The sequence below is a fragment of the Littorina saxatilis genome, linkage group LG8 (assembly GCF_037325665.1).
Source record: "Littorina saxatilis isolate snail1 linkage group LG8, US_GU_Lsax_2.0, whole genome shotgun sequence".
Lineage (NCBI taxonomy): Eukaryota > Metazoa > Mollusca > Gastropoda > Littorinimorpha > Littorinidae > Littorina > Littorina saxatilis.
In genome coordinates, this window is record NC_090252.1 from 73,885,736 (window position 1) to 73,906,584 (window position 20,849).

General features: G+C 41.3%; 2 protein-coding genes across 6 annotated transcripts in view; one reads left to right on the top strand and one right to left on the bottom strand.

Moving 5' to 3' along the window:
* Positions 1 to 20,849, bottom strand: part of LOC138974336 (mitochondrial import receptor subunit TOM70-like) — a 554,410-nt gene that overhangs the window by 40,322 nt on the left and 493,239 nt on the right. The window lies entirely within an intron of this gene.
* Positions 1,344 to 20,735, top strand: LOC138974436 (hexokinase-4-like). Its single transcript, XM_070347151.1, has 6 exons — positions 1,344 to 1,426; positions 1,900 to 1,993; positions 5,407 to 5,539; positions 6,006 to 6,154; positions 7,406 to 7,627; positions 20,481 to 20,735. The coding sequence occupies exons 1-6, from the start codon at positions 1,344 to 1,346 to the stop codon at positions 20,733 to 20,735; spliced, it is 936 nt and encodes a 311-aa protein (XP_070203252.1).

Sequence of the window (20,849 nt, forward strand, 5' to 3'; positions counted from 1 at the left end):
TCCCCCGAAAGCGGCGTATGGCTGCCTAAATGGCGGGGTAAAAAACGGTCATACACGTAAAAATCCACTCGTGCAAAAAACACGTAGTGTACGTGGGAGTTTCAGCCCACGAACGCAGAAGAAGAAGAAGATGTGTCTGTGTGTGCGTCTGTGTATGTGAGTGTGTGTGTGTGTAAGTTTGTGTGTGTGTGTATGTGTGTGTCTGTTTGTGCGTGTGTGTATATGTGTGTGTATCTGTGTGCGTGTGTGTGTGTGTGTGGGTGTGTGTGTGTGTGTGTGTGTGTGTGTGTGTGTGTGTGCCCAGAGTTGTGGACGTGGAGAATAAATTAAACTGAACAGCTATGGGTGGAATCTTTGATTGTTTGATGTAAAAACGATAATGTTAATAGTATGACTTATGGGAACTTTTGAGGGACTTTTGTACTGTTTGTTTACTGTGCAGTACCCGGCGAAAGAAACGCAACTGATTGGTTCCCACTGTGGCAAGGGATTTTTCGTCATTGTCAAATTGTCGTAATATATGAACAAGATAAGGTACATCAAAAAGGAAGACAGATTCGTGAAGGATATGTTACTGGCTGTACGATTAGTGCATATTATTTAATCGTTTTATTTTCTCATAAACAGTGTTATTCAGGGTAGGGGTCAAGCGAGTCGTATTTCAGGCGAACGTGTCACCTCGACACGCTACAAAAATCGTGCAAATGCATATTTTTCAACCAAGTAAAGAGAGTTGTGGAGGAAATCACGACTCGTTTGACCCCCACCCTTTATAACACAGTTTATGAATTAAAAAAACAACAAACAAACAACAAAATAATATGCACTAATCGTACAGCTAGTAAAATATCCTCCACGAATCTGTCTTCCTGTTTGATGTACCTTATCTGGTTAATATTTTACAACAATTTGAAAATGACGAAAAATCACAAGCAACAGTGGGCGCGAATGAGTTGCGTTTCTTTCTCCGGGTACTGTACAACGTGCCTATTGTATTACATGTTGGGTGTTCCCACCAATGAGAACGTTCGCTACCTCAGATCTTTCCCGGCTTTAATAAGAGCATCTTTTTACTTGGACATTTACCATAAATCATTAGTGTTGCTACTTCTTTGCAATGAGGGAATTGTGTGCTGTTTGGAGCCACTTACGGAAGTAATGTGAAAACAATGTCCCGAATCAGCACATGACATAGCGAGTCTGTTGATGTTTGGTATGTGTCCAAGTGGAACAATGTGTTATCCCACGTGGAATTATGACGAGAGGTGGTGAACAGGATGTCGTACAGACGAAGGCATTTTTCTTTAATTTGAGATCATGTCCGTTAAACAGATGATAGCAACATGATATGGTTGGTCGTCCTGCTCATCATTCCAGCAGCAGCGGCTCTGTTGATGTTCTTCCTCTACAGGCGGCGTCGCTCGAGGTGAGCGTGTTCAAAGAAGCCCTGCATGACGCTTCCTCAAATTGTGTTATCAAGCACACGTGCTTATTTGTGGGAGTGTATTTTTAATCAGGAGGCAGCTGTATGATTTGATTGTTGACCAACTCCAGCACTGGAAGAACACCATGTATGAAAGATATTCTTCCGATGTTCAAAAATAAATGTTTAGTACATAATGAATACTAAACAATATAAAAGGTATATTTGATGTATGGGAAAAAAAACTGAGTTTGCATGATAAACGGACAAGCCCACAGCAATCGCTTTTGAAAGCTGATCACGACTTCATATTTTGAGTACAAAGGTCTTTCAGATGACATTAATGTTTTATTTATGGTTTGTATATTATAAAAACGTAATTTTAATTGAAGATTGGAGTGGACTTGATCAAACTAGTGTAGATTTACCGATGCATACATATACGCGTGTTCTTGGTTTATCATATCGGTGTGCAGAAACAGACAATCAAATTCTCTCGAGGATACAAGTGTAGATGTGCCGCTGATTGCAGGGCAAAAACCAGTCTTTTCACAAATGACAGACAAAAAGGTGAGTGTTTACTCTCTCGTACATCAATCCAATGTGTTTAACAAAAATTTACCTCGCAGGCATCTTGCAATCTCAAAGCAGTGACTATGTGCTGCCAATGTTCTTTGTTCCTCAAATCTTCAGTGCCAATATTTGCTCAGAACTAGAAACATTATCATTGGTTTAAACACAATTTTATTCAAAATACATGACATGAAACAATTGACAAAAATGCAGCTAGGACACGAACTCAAGCAAATGCTTATTTGACGTGACCATAACAATGCTAAGTTACACAAGTTTTCATGATGGTGGACAACACAATTATTAACCAGAAGAACAAAATGTAGGAGGGGGGTATGGGGAACTTAATCAAAACAGGAGGATTTACAGAAAAAAAGAAAAAAAAAGAAAAAAAAGTGAGACTATGAATGAAGCGCGTGGGACGAGAACATCGATACTGAGACATGCAATAAGTAAGTTTAGATAAATGTACATTTTCATGGAGAGGGCAGCATAGTTCGTTACGAATGTATGGAAGAAAACAACCACACACACACACACACACACACACAAAAGAGAACAGCAAAACAAAAACAAAATCTCAATTATAATTATTACTTATGTTAATATGTAGAGGCGGGTTTACGTTCTCCTGCACACAAACATACACAATACCAGTACGTGGGCTAATCCTTCAAGTTAGTCGACCAGATTCAGCAATAAAGTATTGGACCGACTCAAAAATCAATGTATTTATGCGAAATGAATGTTGCTCGCTGCCTCTTAATAATGTTTCCACGTGTCTAAAATTGGCAGGCAGTGAGTTAATTGTGGACATACGAGCATGTTCAAACAACGTGCAGTATAACAAGTAATGTTCAGCTGTTTCATTCCGGTTATCGCACGCACACTGTGGGTTATCTTTTAAATGGCGTTTGCATAAATCGGAATTAAGGTTACTCTCGGAATTAAGGTTACTCATGTTTAAACGCATTCTGCTGTGTTGTATTTCTACCTGTCTTTTTCCAAAATAACAATAAACTGGCACATAATAATGAGGACTTTGTAAATAATGCTTAAACTCGCCAATTGAGTTTGTAGTCGAAGGAACGAAGGATGTTCGGAAGATTTCTGTCCTGTGCGCTGGTACACATCTTTCAAGTGGTCTCTTCTGTGATAAGGATTTAAGGATGAAACTAGTGGTGGCAAAAGGTCAACTAAATATAGGGGACATTTACCATGAACCATTTTATGATATAAAATCAATTTATGTTGTCTTCGGCGTTCCTTTAGACTACAAAATCCGCTTTCTTTGTAAATCTTACCATGACTAGTTCTCCGCACACCGCCAATTATAATACGTAAAGCTTCAAGGTGTAGTTTGTCCAAGGTATCATTATTTTGAGTAGAGCTAATCAACATCAGGCTCAAATGAACTCGCTGCGCTCAAATATCAGTTTGCGACGATTCCTGACTGTCAATCACGAACATTTGCATCAATGGCAAACAGATCACAGGCACACCAACACTATATCAGGAAAACCATGTTCATAGCATGTAAAGTATTGATCGTTTTAAAAGTCTGTCAACATGCAACGATAATTAAATCAATAAACTGTTTGTGTTGTTATTTTGAGTGCATAAAAGGGCTTGTCCTTGGAATAAAGTAAATTTCAAGGGAGTGAACTGGTTAACATTCCAATACATTAGTCACCCCGATACCCCGAGTTGTCTTTAAAACTGCAGGTTCAGTTCCTTGGAACTCGTTGCCAAATTCCGGAAGACTAACCTCCCAGCAACCCAACACTGACACATTATTTATGGCCCTTATATTCAAAGATTTGTTTTCCAGTTGTAAGAAGCCGATTTGAAGATATGTTGCTTTACTTTCCAAATGTATGGTTAAAACACAACATTGAACCGAGTCTGCACAGCTGAGTGGCTCACCAGTAAGAACGAAATAGATGGGCTTTTTCAAAACAAATATACATTTTGTTGATAAGAGGGTCTCTGTTCATCATTGATTTGCCTGTTAAGATATAGTGTATTGTATATAGTAATCTCATTGTTACGCATACTAACGTTCAAAATGTTACTTCATGCTCATGGGAGAGAGAGGGAGAGAGAGAGAGAGAGAGAGAGAGAGAGAGAGAGAGAGAGAGAGAGAGAGAGAGAGAGAGAGAGAGAGAGAGAATAAGAGAGAGAGAGTGAGAGAGAGAGAGTGAGAGAGAGAGAGTGTGAGAGAGAAAGAGTGTGAGAGAGAGAGTGAGAGAGAGAGAGAGAAACATTGAAACATTGAAACATTGAACTTTATTACAGGAAAGATAGCATTAGGTCCGTAGGACCTTTCTTACAGCTAGTCCTGATCTAAGCAAAATGGTTATAATCGAAATGGGAATACATAGGAACAAACTTTTTATGATGAAACGCAGACACACGCAATAATAGTAATATAAGAATAAGATCATTTTTTATCGACATGTGATATACAGATATACAACCATACATTATCAGAACACACACACACACATATATATATATACACGCACACGCACACGCACACACACACAGAAGATCAACTAACTTATAAGGCAAGCCAACATAACACGACACACTAACCAAATAAAGGATCAGGTAGCAAAGTTAAAAAAAAAAAATTAAAAAAAAATTAAAAAAAAAAACCAAAAAAAAACCGTTCATGACCTAATATATACCATCTTAGATTATGAAGGAATCACCATGCCAATATAAAATGCAGTAATACTATCTTAGATACTAGAAGGAGTAATACACGAGAATGTATTCTTATCACACCAAGTTGACGCAAGACACATACATGCACATTTTCAGAAGGATAAAAGGCACACATACGTTTGAGCAACCAGGCACATTACATTAAAGTGATGTTTGAATGTATTTTTGCAGATGTGTTTTGAATGTTTTAAGGTTACTGGTCGATTTTAAGCATGTAGGTAGGGAGTTCCAGACATAAGCTCCCGAGTATGAAAGACTAGTTTTAAATATGTCAATGCGTGGCTTCGGGCAGGCCAGATTATGCTTGAAAGTGGAATACCGAGAAGGTGTTGATTGAAACAAGTGAGTTAGATATTCGGGTGCTTGGTCATGTAGGAGAGAGAGAGAGAGAGAGAGAGAGAGAGAGAGAGAGAGAGAGAGAGAGAGAGAGAGAGAGAGAGAGAGAGAGAGAGAGAGAGAGAGAGAGAGAGAGAGAGAGAGAGAGAGAGAGAGAGAGAGAGAGAGAGAGAGAGAGAGAGAGAGAGAGAGAGAGAGATGAACTTCGCAGGCCTAAACTAAATAATAAATGCGGTACAGTTCATGTTAGTTTGCCTGTATATAGATGTGTTGAACTTAAGGTGATGAGTTTGTTGTAAGTGTGTGGTAATTATATCTGGGTGTCATCTTTGTGTATCAAGTTGGAGGAGTTCGTGAAAGGTTTCCAGTTGTCAACACAAGACTGCAGGGATGTGATGCACCATATTGAGAAGCAGATGGACATTTGCCACACCGACACTGGTGTTTACCGTAGACCTCTTCCACAGAAGAAAGGTAAATTGATCTACATGCTATGATACTCGCCATGTTTCAAGGCATTGCGGAGGGTAATTACCCCTTCAACATAAAATCTAAAATTATTAATGCCTCTGCTCAGAAAGCACAGATTCTTATGAATGGTCTGAATGTCTACTTTTAACTTGCATCTTAACACAGAATGCAATGGGTTTAAAGAGATATTGCGGTGCATGGATAATTTGTTTTTAGTTTAAAAATTGTTGTCCATTTTTAGCCGATTGTAACAAAAGCATATTTCATAGTTGTTGCCATCATAATCATCATCGTCAGCAGCAGCAACATCAGCAGCAGTGTGTTCATATCCGCAAACATGAGACACAATATAGGCATTTCAATCAGTCATTCTTATTAGAGTAAAATATGTCAACAATGTGTGTTCTGTCATTAAAATGCTTAACCTAAATAGAACCTGATTTCGAGGCTCTTAGAATGTATGTTGCAGTTACCGTGAATTCTGCTTTTCTGGTGGTTGACCTTGGCAGTGGCAATTTAAAGATCCAACTCGTCAAGTTTAAAGCTAACAAGAAAACTGATGTACGTTTTCATCACTACAACATACCACAGAACACTCGACAAAGCACAAGCATACAGGTGACTGCATTTTGCACAGTTTTTGTGCACCTCTTTCCTGTGGGTAGATTCTTTTTACTAGAGTGAAATTTTAACTGTATGCTGTGATTTTCATTTGTTGTTTCACGTGTTCAGGCTATTTTTTTTCCTTTGAAACCTGAATCATTACTTTTTATTTTGTTTCGTCATTTTTAGACATATGGAAGTAGACTACTGTTGAATGTTTTAAATATTGGTTACAACACCTGTGAGCAAAGGTGAACAAAGTGCAGGAACAAAGTTTGTTTTTAGTGTGATGGGGTGGAAGGAGGAGGATGTGACTGGTTTGATGTAGTAGGAAGGTGAATGTAGTCACCTAGTAGAAGTAGACCCCGAAGTAAGGAGCACACCATGTGGGTGCCTCTTCAGTGTCTTGCACTGAACGAACATCACTTGCTCTCGTTTTGGACTTTCAATCACATGTAGAGAATGATAGACAAGAGTTCACTGGCACAGACCGACGAATCACTTGATGCAACATGAAACTCTGGAAAACCATGTCTGTCGATTCACATTTCTCTTTAATTTCTATTCCTCTCCTCTCCTCGCCAACCCAGCCCGAAGGCCGCGAGGCCACACCAATAGTACAATGCAGTCTACATCAGTTTGTCTCTATCATAACAGGGTGCACAACAAGTACACGTCCTCTCTGTCTCAGATAGTTCTCAGTTCTCCCCAAATATCTCACACGCTATCAGGTACATAGAAAAAGGTGGGGTCAAAGCAACCAATCAGAAGTTAGCTAACAAGACTGGCATGGCATCTCACTGGTCAAGCAAGTAAACAAATCACAATCTTACAAAAACACACGGCTGATCACGCAACCTGAAAGAGGAAAGCGACATTCTAACACCCTATTAATGAGGCTTTGATCTGAGCGCATCAAACAACTTCACCAGAACATCTTCCGGGAATCTACCCCCGGCTCGGTCATACAATTGCGTAACTGACCAGCTGCAAGCCCGAAGCACCCGTCTCTCTCTGGGAAGGCGGCTTGACGTCAAAGGAACAAAGACTATATTCTCTAGTGGACACAGACGACTGAGCGCGTTTACGATCTCCAGGTGTCTGAGCATATGGGGAAAACATAAAGCGATCGGCAAAACTTACACAAGACAGAAATGACCCAAAAAAAATTATAACAAATTAGTAGCCAGTTTAGCACTTGGCTACATTAGAATTATTATTTAAAAAAAAAGTAGTTTTGAAGCTGGTTTCCTGTGTCTTTTTCAGCTCTTTGGGTTCATTGAAGACTGCGTCAGGAAATTTGTCATAGCCCATGACATGTTGGGCAAGAACTATCGAGTGGCTTTCGTCTTCTCCTTCCCATGCAAACATAGTCCAGATCTTTCACAGGCTGTCCTCACCAAGTGGACCAAAGAATTTCACTGCGGAGGATTTGGCAACAGGGATCTAAGGGAGCTACTTCAGCAAGCTTTGCCGCAAGACAAAATGGTGATTCCTTCAAACACACATTTGCACACACACACTCTCTCTCTCTCTCTCTCCCTCTCTCCCTCTCTTTCTCTCTCTCTCCCTCTCTCTCTCTCTCTCTCTCTCTCTCTCTCTCTCCCTCTCTCCCTCTCTTTCTCTCTCTCTCCCTCTCTCTCTCTCTCTCTCTCTCTCAATTTATCTTTCTATATATATATCTATCTATATATCTATCTGTCTATCTAAACTTGGCCAACAAATTATTGCAACAATTTTTGCACGCTCAGAAAAGCGTTAAACCACAATCCATTTTAATTGAACTTTATATGCTAGAAAAGGTAATTATGTCTACTGTTCATATCATTTGTTCGATCGGTGGTACTGTGTATAGGCATCCCATGGCAGCCTGTCAAACAAGATCACCCCTAAAATCGACCTGACAAAAACCAATGCCCCGTATTTTAAAATCTGCAAAAAATCAGGATGTGCACTTACCAAACAATGACAACCATAGGAAAGGCCATTCAATTTCATGTTCAGAACATTTTGTTTCATGCACCTTACTTCTCTAGTCTTTATGTAGCTTTTTGTCAAAGGCGGTAGGTGTCAACCGTTTCAGAGGCCCAAAAAGGCACGTTTTGCGGAGGGGGTCCTCCACTGAGAGAGCCATATCTGCTCAAGTTCCCAATGAATTGCTTTGAACATTTCAGAAATTATAACCAATAGGCTGACCAGAATGTGTATGGATGTTTGTGAAAGTGTATATCAAGCGTGTCGTATTAAATAATGTGCTTGCCCTTGAGTAGCTGTTAGGTTTTGAGATGGCTTATATAAATTTTTGAGAATGTAATTTTGGTGCTATAAAGAACCGACGCGCTCACAAAACAAAACGAACACTAGAATTGGAAAATTAATTAAAGTTTATTGTGAATACTTGTCGATGTCATAGTAATTCGGAATCAGCTCATAATATCAATATATAAAAGGCTAAACATAAATCTATGGAGAGGCTAAGTAACCTATATCGGAGCGTGGCGGAAAAACTAATCTAAGTTTAGAAAGTGAATTAAAGCTAAAATGTGAAGTAGAAAGGACTAGCTTGAGTGAGAGTGCAGAACAGTAGAGTGTGAAGCGTGGAGTATGGAGCGAGAAGCGCGGAGCGGTGGAAACTGATAGAAAGAAAAAACTAAACTTAGAATTCGAAACATCAAACTAAACATCAAAGGTGTCCTAAAAACATAAACATCAAAGATGGACGTCAAAATGGCGGCCGAAACAAGATGGCGGCAAATCAATAAAAAATCACCAAGACAAAAATATGTTAGAAAAACCCTACATAGAATAAACGTAGGACACAAAACGGAAAGAAGACAAAGAAACGGACAGAAGACACAGAGACGGAAAGAAGACATAACAAACAAAGATTCGAAACGAAAATTACACGAATTCGGTAAATAAAAGAACAGAATGGAGGCAGAAAAGGATACTCGCCTTTGACAGCATCTATAATCTAAAACAGACTCAAGGCGAGCAACTGAACCTGAACTACAAAATAACTTAAAACAAAACTGGAGGCTGGCAGAAGAAACTGGGCCCCGGAACAGAGCAAAAAAAATCTATCTATACTAAAACATCTTGTTCCGTGAACGGCTTCCCAGTAAGTGACGACGAATACAGGCTATCCACCACAGAGGTCAACTAAAAATTACTGCGCGTTACTACGATATTACTGTTGCAAAACATGCGTCCCGTGCTCTCCGGGGAAAAACTCCATAGGCTAACATGATGTCCAGCGTGAGCCATACAGGCACATGAAATTAATATCAGAAAAACGCCGGCCACACTACCTTGTTTATAAATTAGTTCGTTACAAAATTTAACGTCAGTAAAACAAAAACAAAGGTCGTACCAGGACGCTCATACTTAATAAAGAAAAATAAAAGATAAAGAGCAAGCTAGACCCGCACGCGAACCTACAGAGGTGGCTGCAAAATGGGAACAAAAAGGGACAAAAGTAAGATAAGATAATAAAAGTGAAAGAACAAAAAGGGGAAGCCACCACCACGGAAAGTCGCATGCGAGTCAAGCTAGAAGCATGACTAAAAAACACAAGCAAAACAAAAAGAATCTAAATACACAGAAGGCTCCTTAGCAGAGGCATTCACACATAACTTTTCCGAAAGATCTAAACAAATATTCTTATTAATGCACAAAAAATCGTGACTTTGCATGCTAAGCAAATAATGGTTGAGGCAACTGGTGCCAAAGTTTCAGGCAGATCTGAGTGCTGGTTTATAATTGCTGAAGATGGGAACGCACAAGAAAAATTATCGATGATCGCCTTTTTTACTGCATACAGTCGCCGTAGAGATTTCAAGTCCTTGGCCGTGCTGAAGTTATTTGTAGCCAGAGCGCTGTGCTGATTTGATAGGTATAAGAGTCTGCGGCGGGCGCGCGGTACTGTGTGTGTGTGTTTGTCTCTGTGTGTGTGTGTGTGTGTGTGTGTGTGTGTGTGTGTGTCTGTGTGTGTGTCTGTTTGTGCCGATTGTGTGTGTGTGTTAGACAGAGAGAGAGAGAGAAAGCGAGAGAGAGGGAGGAGACAGAAAGAGGCAGGGAGAGAGCGAGAGAGAGAGAGAGAGAGAGAGAGAGAGAGAGAGAGAGAGAGAGAGAGAGAGAGAGAGAGACAATGACAATGACAAATTCTTTATTTACGAGGGTAGTGGCATAAGCAAACAGGTGCTTTTTTACATCCAGCCCTCGCCCATGGGAGGGTTTAATCTAATGATAATACGTTTTTAAAAATGTTGAAATATCAATTAAGTAATAAAAACAAACGACAAACAAGCAAATGATTAACAGACTAAACAAACAAACAAAATATACAGACAAACGAACATGACATATTATTGTCAAATGGTATAATGAAAACTGTTTCAAGCAACAAAAAAGGGAGAGGGAGAGAGAGAGAGAGAGAGAGAGAGAGAGAGAGAGAGAGAGAGAGAGAGAGAGAGAGAGAGAGAGAGAGAGAGAGAGAGAGAGAGAGAGAGAGTTTGGCAGACTATGGGGGAGAGGAGAGAGAGAGAGAGAGAGAGAGAGAGAGAGAAAGAGAGAGCCTGAGCGAGAGAAAGAGAGAGAAAGAGAGAGAGAGAGAGAGAGAGAGAGAGAGAGAGAGAGAGAGAGAGAGAGAGAGAGAGAGAGAGAGAGAGAGACGAAACAAAAAAGAAGAAGACAGAAGAATCCGAAGAACAAAATTCAGAAAAAACAGACAAGTCGAAGAGAAAGAAAGTGGATGCAGAGAAAGACAGACTAGTGAGTGAGAGAGAGAGACAGAGAGAGACAGAGAGAGAGAGACAGAGAGAGAGAGAGAGAGAGAGAGAGAGAGAGAGAGAGAGTGAGAGAGAGAGATGTTGTGTGGACAAGTGTGAGAAAGAGAGAGAGAGAGAGAGAGAGAGAGAGAGAGAGAGAGAGAGAGAGAGAGAGATGGTGTGTGGACAAGTGGAGAGAGAATTGAATTGAATTGAACTTTATTTTACAAGGATTTAGATTTAAGGCTACGTCTTTTCTTACAATCTGTCCTTGGGACGCATAGACACACATATAATTTTAAAAAAATTAAAAATTAAAAAGTTAAAAAGTTAACCAACAAAAGGAGGTCGGAAAACGTGATAATAAAGATGATGATGATGATGATGATGATGACGATAATGATGATGACAATGATGATGATGATGATAAAGATGAGACATGAAGAGCATACATAATTATGTGGTTATTCATAAAATCAAATGCATAATATGCAGGTAATTATAAATACAAGCTGGTGGCAATCGAACATGTAGCAATAGAGTAACAAAAATATGTTCAGAATATACAATGCACAGCATATTTTTGACGTAATACTAAGTTTGGTAAGTCAAAAGGCGTTAAACTACTCAGACATTAAGTGGTTTTTTACACATTTTTTAAAACTTTTTAATGACTTTAGGTGCTTAAAGGATGATGGAAGTGAATTCCAAACTGAAGTACCCGAAAAAGCAAGACTGGTCTTATACAGGTCAATTCGTGGAATTGGTGGGATCAAGTTGACCGACCCATATCTGTGGGTAGCTTTATTAAATAATGATGTAATGTAAATCGGCACTTTACCGTGATACAATTTATGCATGAAAATGGCTTTGTTTAACTTGAGATGCTTTTCCAGTGGAAGAAAGTTAAGCATTTTTAATTTCATATCTGTTGAGGCATTATCCTTTACGATGAGTTTTGCCGAGCGACGATAGAGAGAGTCTAACTTTTTCAAGTGGACATCACTGCTGCCATCCCAGAGCGTCGAAACATAATTAATGTGAGGCATTACATGTCATGAGCATGGTGGAACATTTCCAGAGTCCTTCTGTCGGTATATTGCTTTAACTTGGATAGGAGGAAAACGTTCTTGGCTACTTTCTTGCAAATATGCTGTATTTGTGCCTGCCACTTGAATTCACAATCAAGAATTACACCTAAAACGCGATGCTGTTGAACTTGTTCAATTGATTGCGTACCAATAGTAAGATTTAGTTTGAGTGGAGAAATCTGATGTTTTTGTCTGGTTGCAATTACCATACTTTTAGTTTTTATTGGATGGACAAGCATAGCATTAGCACTACACCAGTTATTTACATCGTTTAAAGCTGTTTGAAGGGAGGACTCTATTACTGTAACAGACTTTCCACTTGAGTGAAGAGAAGAATCGTCAGCAAAAAAATCACTTCTTACATTACTGTCAGAAATGTGCAGTGGCAGATCATTGATATACAGACAGAACAAGATCGGCCCAAGCACTGACCCTTGAGGCACCCCGCATTTCACAGTCTCCTCAGTAGATATTTTACAGTTTAGGGCAGTATATTGAGATCTGTCCTGTAAATAGGAAGCAAAAAGGTTACACACTGAACTGTTTCTGAGATACAACTGTAATTTCTTCAGTAAAATTGAATGATCAACAAGATCAAACGCTTTTTTAAAGTCGAGAAACACAGCACCACTGATTTCAGATCGGTTTGTTGCAGACAACCAGGTGTCGCATAGCGTGGTAAGGGCGCTGTGACAAGAGTGATTTGTTCGAAAACCAGATTGAAATTGATGGAAAAGGTTTCTGCTTTCTATGTACGCGAGCAAATGTTTGTGAATATGTTTTTCCAATGGTTTGGATAAAATGGGTAATAAGGAAATGGGTCTAAAATTATTTGGGTCGGATAAATTTCCGCCTTTATGGAGTGGAATTACTTTTGCTCTTTTTAGTAAACTAGGTACAGTATTTTGCTTTATGCAGAGATTATACGCATAGGTGAGTGGCTCCACAATATATGGTAGAGCTAATTTGGCCAAGTAAGGAGGAATCTTGTCAGGACCCATGGACTTTTTATTCTCAAGGCCTTCTAGCGCCTTACCTACCTCATGCACTGCCATGTCTGGAATAGTAAAAAAATCGTCCGGTTTACATTTGTCCTTGCAAAAATCATGTAATTTTGTGAGAGAGACTTCAAGGTCAGAATCAGGACTGTCGCATTTTGCAGATTCATTTAGCCTATTGGCAAGGGACAAAAAATGGTTATTAAAATCTTCAGGGGAGATGGTTGTGGCAGACCGATTTGAGTTCTGTTTAGATTTACCTAATATGTTATTAACAGCACGCCAAACAGTTGCAATATCTGAGAGGGAGGGTAAATGTAAATCTAAAAAATAAAATTGTCCATGATCTGTTTACTGTCCATTGAGTGTAAAGCTGAGAGAAAGAGTGAGACTGAAGGAAAACAATAATAACTTAATAAGAATTAATTCCGATATAAAAAATCACACAAAAAAAGGCACGCACATGTGTGATTAACAATGTCTGATCTCCAAAAGAAGAGAAAAAAAAAGAGAAAAACAAACAAAAAAAAACCTTGTGAAACTTCGAGGGAAGAAAAAATCCGTGAAACTGAGGAGTCAATGAAGCGGGGACACCCCGAAGCGTCCCGGTACCAAAGCGTCCCGGTACCGAAGCGTCCCGGTACCAAAGCGTCCCGGTACCGAAGCGTCCCGGTACCAAAGCGTCCCGGTACCGAAGCGTCCCTCTATAACGCGTCAGAGGACTTAGACTTTTTTTTTTTAAACCTTGAGTGACCTTGATTTGACCTTGACTTGACTAACCATATTTATTTTTTTTAAATTTAATCTTGACATTGATTTGACCTTGACTTCACTGATTTTTTTAATTTTGCACATACCTCGATTTGCTTTCGGTAAAAAAAAATCACTTTTTGTCCAACTTTTCCCCAACTTTACTTTAGATCTGTACTCACAACACACCAATTTGGAAATACTGTACCCGTGTGGACAAGTTCGGGGGAAAAGTCCGTAGGCTTCCGTTCACAAGAGGGATATATGTCTGTTATCACACACGCTTTCTGGCTTCACTAAGCGTGAGCGTCGGAAAAAGTCTTTTCAGTTCTGCCTCCGACTTTTAAATTGTATCATTTGGGTTAATTTGGGTTTGTTTGGGTAATAAAAAACGCTCGCGCTGGACCCGAGTACTCTTCAGACTGGCTCGCTCCCCCAGTATGAAAGTTTTTGTCTTGTGCACGTTTAAGACCAAGTGATTGCTCTGTGTGAATTACAGGCATTCCCTTTGCTTTATAAATACATTGGCATGCGAGCCGAGGATGTGCGTGGTGACTGGTACCGGGACGCTTCGGCACCGGGACGCTTCGGTACCGGGACGCTTCGTGCCCTACTGCGCGGGAGCGTCCCGAAGCGTCCCGGTACCAAAGCGTCCCGGTACCCCTGTGACGCGTTATAGTGGGACGCTTCGGTACCGGGACGCTTCGGCACCGGGACGCTTCGGTACTGGGACGCTTCGGTACCGGGACGCTTCGTGATGTTCCGGGTACATCACGAAGCGTCCCGGTACCGAAGCGTCCCGGTACCGAAGCGTCCCGGTGCCGAAGCGTCCCGGTACCGAAGCGTCCCACTATAACGCGTCACAGGGGTACCGGGACGCTTTGGTACCGGGACGCTTTGGTACCGGGACGCTTCGGGACGCTCCCGCGCAGTAGGGCACGAAGCGTCCCGGTACCGAAGCGTCCCGGTGCCAGTCACCACGCACATCCTCGGCTCGCATGCCAATGTATTATATAGCAAAGGGAATGCCTGTAATTCACACAGAGCAATCACTTGGTCTTAAACGTGCACAAGACAAAAACTTTCATACTGGGGGAGCGAGCCAGTCTGAAGAGTACTCGGGTCCAGCGCGAGCGTTCTTTATTACCCAAATGAACCCAAACAAACCCAAATTAACCCAAATGATACAATTTAAAAGTCGGAGGCAGAACTGAAAAGACTTTTTCCGACGCTCACGCTTAGTGAAGCCAGAAAGCGTGTGTGATAACAGACATATCCCTCTTGTGAACGGAAGCCTACGGACTTTTCCCCCGAACTTGTCCACACGGGTACAGTATTTCCAAATTGGTGTGTTGTGAGTACAGATCTAAAGTAAAGTTGGGGAAAAGTTGGACAAAAAGTGATGTTGTTTTACCGAAAGCAAATCAAGGTCTGTGCAAAATTTAAAAAATCAGTGAAGTCAAGGTCAAATCAAGGTCAAGATTAAATTAAAAAAAAATAAATATGGTTAGTCAAGTCAAGGTCAAATCAAGGTCAACAAGGGCGGATCTGGGGGGGGTTACACGGGTTACGTAACCCCACCCCCCCAAAAAAGAGGTAATTTATTGGCTCAGGATGCACCAGATAGCTCTATTTTGCTTCTTTGGATAAAAAAGATTTCCGGGGGGGCATGCCCCCAGACCTCCCTAGAGGCTTAGGCGCCTTCGGCGCCGTCAACTTGTATCTTCGCAGTCATTTTGTAACCCCCCCCCCTCCAAAGGGAATTGATCCGCCCTTGGTCAAGGTTTAAAAAAAAAAAAAAATCTAAGTCCTGTGACGCGTAAAAGTGGGACGCTTCGGTACCGGGACGCTTTGGTACCGGGACGCTTCGGTACCGGGACTCTTTAGTACCGGGACGCTTCGGTACCGGGACGCTTTGGTACCGGGACGCTTCGGGGTGTCCCCCATTTCCAGCCCTCATTTTTTTCAAAATATCGCGATAATCAACTGCCTCTTGCAATTCTTGATCAAACCATTTTGGTTTCAATTGATGCTTTACCCTCTGGGGTTTCAATGGAGCGTGTTTGTTATAAACCTTTAAAAAAGTATCATGCATCTAAAAGCTTCGTCCGGATCAGTCAAATTATAAACATTTTCAAGTGGGGAGTGCAACAAATCCTCAAGAAAATCTTCCTCATTAAATTTGGAAAACGAACGATATGTTATTGTTTTGTGACCAGCGTGAGGGACTTTTACACCTTTACGGGACCAGGTGACACACACGGGGTAATGGTCACTGCAGCCGTGTATTGGAACACAAACTTCAGCTATATGGTGTAAATGAGATACGTATACATGGTCAATAAGCGTTTTTGAAGTGTTTGTTACCCTTGTGGGGGTTTGCACAACCTGATTTAAATTATAACATTCAAATATATCCAACCATACCTTATTTGGTTTAAGTAAATCAATGTTAAAATCACCAAGGATTACTGTTTCTTTTCCCTCGAGTAAAACTGCGTCTAACATAGAAGAGAGATTATCCCTCCAGTTCACTCGTTCAGATGGGTTCCTGTAGCAGAAACCAAGTTGTATCGCTGGGGCTCTTTCCAATTTTACTTCTATCCACACTGATTCAACAGAGTGTTGCTCTAGGTGGGTAAGGCGTGTAAACGTTATGGAATCACTGATATAAAGTAACACTCCAGTTTCTGTGTGTGTCTGTGCATCTCTGCGTAAAGTGACATAACCCGAGATTGTGAGCTCAGAGTCTGCTACTTTACTCGACAGCCTAGACTCTGACAATCCAAAAATATGAAAAGGTTTACCAGAGTTATAAAGGATTGACGAGATGTCTGCTAACTTATTAATGGCATGATTTATGTTTAGGTGTCCAATTCGCATGCCCTCTTTTGTGGGCCATGCACTGCGACAGTTCATCATACGATGTGGTTAATCTGTCAGTAAGACAATTACTAAAATATACAAAAGAAGAAATGCACAAGAAAATCTGAAGAAAATATAATGAAAATAAAAATAGTAATGACACCGTTTATATAATGGAATTTAAAAGAAACCGCAACTAAAAACGAAGTACTAATACGTCAGAAGGCACGTCAAACCGATTCAATTAAAATGGCTTGTGGTTTAACGTTTTTCTGAGCGTGCGAAAATTGTTGCAATAATTTGTTGGCCAATTTTTTTTTACCTCTTTCTACCTCTGCCTTTATCCGTCTATTTATCTCTCTATTTATCCCTCTATCTATCTCTCCCTCTATCTATCTCTCTATCTATCTATCTATCTTTATTTCTCTCCCTCTATTTATCTCTCTATCTCTCTCTCTATATGTATATATATCTCTCTCTCTATCTCTCCCTCTATCTATCTCTCCCTCTATCTATCTCTCCCTCTATCTCTCCCTCTATCTATCTATCTATCTATCTATCTATCTATCTATCTATCTGTCTATATATACTGACGTCCAAAAGAAACGCGAAAAACAGTGTCTAGTGTCATTTATTGCCTAATAAAACATTCGTACAAAAATTCAAATTTCATTATTAATGTCCAATTTTTGGTAGAGTAGAATACTGACTTATGGTCCATAACACAGTAAGGTTGCGGAGACGATGCGTTATTAGCGCCTAACAGAACAGTCAATAGCGTTTGTGGCCCCCATTAGCATCGATGACGGCCTGGCATCGGCGGTGCATTGAGCGGACCAACGTGTTGCTGGCTTGCCTGGGAATGTTGGTCCAGGCCTGCCGGACGGCCCGATCAAGATCAGCGACAGTTGTGGGCCTTGGGACCACCCTGTTGACCTGTGTCTGGAGCAAGTCCCAAAATTGCTCAATAAGGTTCATGTCAGGAGATAACGCTGGCCAAGGCATCACCTGGATGCCTGAGCGGCGCAGGAGGTCCTGAGTGGCCCTGGCGGTGTGGGGGCGCGCGTTGTCGGGCTGGGAACTCCAGTTTCCATGGGCTTGAAAAAAGGGCAGCACATGAGGGTGCAGCACCTGGTCCATATAGCGCTGCGCTGTACGCCGTTGCCGGGTCCAGGACCCAGGCCTTGGAAGCTGACGGGACCTAGCACCTGGTTGTGGCCGATGGCGCCCCACAACATGAGGCTGGGCCCACCCCAGGCGTTGTACTCCACGACACAGTTGTCAGCATAGCGGTAACCACTTCTTCTCCATACCCGAATACGCCCGTCGGCATGGTTAAAGCAGAAACGGCTTTGAAAAGCACGTTCTGCCAGCGAACATTGTGTTACGGCTGGTACTTGCGTGTAAATGTCTGTGTGTTGTTAATACTCTATCAGAAAGAAAAATGCGTGCTCTATTCTGTTTACAAACTCCCGTCTCACACACACACAACACTCAAACAAGGCACAAAGACTGAACACAATTTTCTGCCCTTTGCCCTCGTACCTATATTTAAGCAATCACAAGTATTAACCAGTAATCACAACAAAATATAAATATAATATCTCATCCACTCAAAAGACTCTTTCATTCAATTCAACATTATTATCTCGAGTAGGATGAAATGAAAGCCTCTCCCTCGATGATGTCGTCCCTGTTGACTCTCAGTTCAAGGATCACACATACTTAATTAATTACTTCACGTGTCGACTCACAATTCAGTGGCCGCACACACTATTCTGGATTCGTCCAATCCTTTGCTACACAACTTAGCTGGTTACCTCACTTGCCAACTCACAGTTCAGTGGTTACAAGTTATTCTGGATTCGCACAATCCTATTCCACATACACAGTTCTGTGGGTGCGCACACTCTCCTAGGTCGCACAAATCTGTTTACTCACGAATCAGCGGGTCCGACACTTGCACCATATCACACCCATGACATGTCGACATTCATGGTGATATGGGGTACACACCAGATGCAAGTTCTCCAGCGCTGCGTTACAACCCTGCGCCGACTCTACTGGTCCTGGCCTAAAGGAGGGGACGCTCCTCTTCTCACCTCGTCTACCCTTCGGTCGAGCGCGCCCTGCTCCCACCGGGATGCTGTATAGAAAGTTTATGCTACCGTAAGTTTCAATTCTAAGATAAACTTCTCCACATAATAATACTTCCATTCTTTCTCAATATTATTCAATTATCCGTCAACTAACTGTTATATTATTTACACCAGCTCCTTTACAAGTAACTTCATTAAAAGAGAACATACAACACTCTATTCAAAATGGCTGACAACAGCTCACGCTTTCCACCCATTTCACAACATGACTCTCACAGTCATTTCACAAGTTAAGGTTACTGAACAAAAATACAATTCAATAAATACCTGTATTCTCACAGCATTTGAATCATACTCAGATTCATTCCACAGTAGTCACTAAACAGTTGACTCACTGCTCCTTGAGAAACATCTTACAACAGTGTAGAGTAAACACACCCTCTCCCGAGAGCGATTTCAGATGTTCTACCGAATATCAATATGGCCGCTTCAAGGTTGTCATATTTTAGTCATCTTCTCTCTCATTGGCCAATAGTAGCCAATGACAATACAGTTCACAAAAATCAGCTCACTATCTCAACATGTGACACTCCTATCACGCAGTCGAGCCGTGATAACTAAAAGTATGGCAAGCCAATCTGTACACATGTATTAAATACTTTTAATACTGAATTATGTACAAATCCATTTGTCACATATTGTTCCAATTGAGGTGGCCTTGCGCCCAATGCAGGCGTGCCTGTCTATGGCGCATGGTGAGGACGGGTCCCCTGGCTGGACGGCAGTTCCTCAGCCCCCTGAAGCGCAGTCGCGGACTGGCCGTTTGCCTAGAAATGGGTGCCTGGTGTGTCCCTATAACAGTTCTGGCTGTTTCTGCAGCTGGTCTGAAGGGATGTGCAACATGGCTGCGAAAAATGTGCCGATCTTGCATTGGCGTCGTCACTCAGGGTCTGCCACTTCGCTCGGCATCAGCAGTAGAGCCAGTTATCACAAACCGCTGCAGGAGACGATAAATGGTGGATATGTGACATTGGAAAGTCGCAGCCACGGCTTCCGGCGTGTTCCCAGCCTCCAGACGTCCAATGGCTCTCTCGCGTTCAGCAGAAGTGAGTCTTGGCATGGTGAAAGCGTCGAATGAGGGACTGATGAAACCTGTAACTTTGTGCCATTTGTATCCTCTAGTGACAGTGAACACCACTCACTGATCAGCTTTTGTGCTTTTCTTGCACGTGCAGCTGAACTGCACAAGAAAAATGTCTCAGCTAACTCGGGCTTTACGTGGATTGCAAGTGCGCTGATGCGGTAAAATTCACAATACACCTTCCTCAGACATCGGTCTTGATATACTGGCTGCCAAAAATAACGCAACTTTTGTTTATCCAGAAAAAAAATTATTTGTAAAATAAATAATATTTTTCGCGTTTCTTTTGGACGTCAGGAATATTTGGTATTTGCTTCTAAGTCGCAACGTTAAACCGCTAGTGTAGTCTAAAACAGACAAACTGCAAACATTTCAAAATGAAAACACTCATCTTAAGAGAACTTCACGTTCATCTGATTTGTTTTTATGTTTCATCTTATGGCTATCATGTGCCTTTTGTGTATGATATTTACTCACCATAATGTCGCATTGGTCGATATTCTGAATGTTCTGAACTGTATTGTAGAAATGTTAACATAACCAGCTTATGTTGCTTTTTGAGTCATTGTGAATGATTTATAAAGTACAACCTACTAAGCGTTTTCTCCTGGTATACTGTTCTGCACAGGCATGCATCCTGGATGTGAAGATCGTTGTTAACGATGCTGTCGGTGCACTAGTCGCTGCTGCTCATGACGACCCCAGCTGCAAGCTTTCCCTCGTCGTGGGTAACGGATTTTACAGCTGTTACATCAACGAACAGGGGGGCAATGGAACACAAATGGTAAACATTGGACGTCTTGCAAGACATAGATATGTTTCTATTTTTGCTGCCAATGTGCGCAGACTCAATGATGGTCATGATAACAGATGCAATTGCTAAGTAAATGGGGGAGTTGCAGAGTACTCACAGTCTGTCCCCGAATATTCAATTTGCTTTACACACAAAGCTCATCCGCACAACTGTAGCTGATGAACACAGTGTTTCGATCTTCTC

What these genes read in the sequence shown, in the direction of transcription:
- LOC138974436 (XM_070347151.1), top strand. Translation starts at nt 1,344, where the DNA reads ATGATATGGTTGGTCGTCCTGCTCATCATTCCAGCAGCAGCGGCTCTG. An exon ending in TACAGGCGGCGTCGCTCGAG is followed by an intron (nt 1,427 to 1,899) that starts GTGAGCGTGTTC and finishes ATCGGTGTGCAG; the next exon opens with AAACAGACAATCAAATTCTC. An exon ending in ACCTCTTCCACAGAAGAAAG is followed by an intron (nt 5,540 to 6,005) that starts GTAAATTGATCT and finishes TGTATGTTGCAG; the next exon opens with TTACCGTGAATTCTGCTTTT.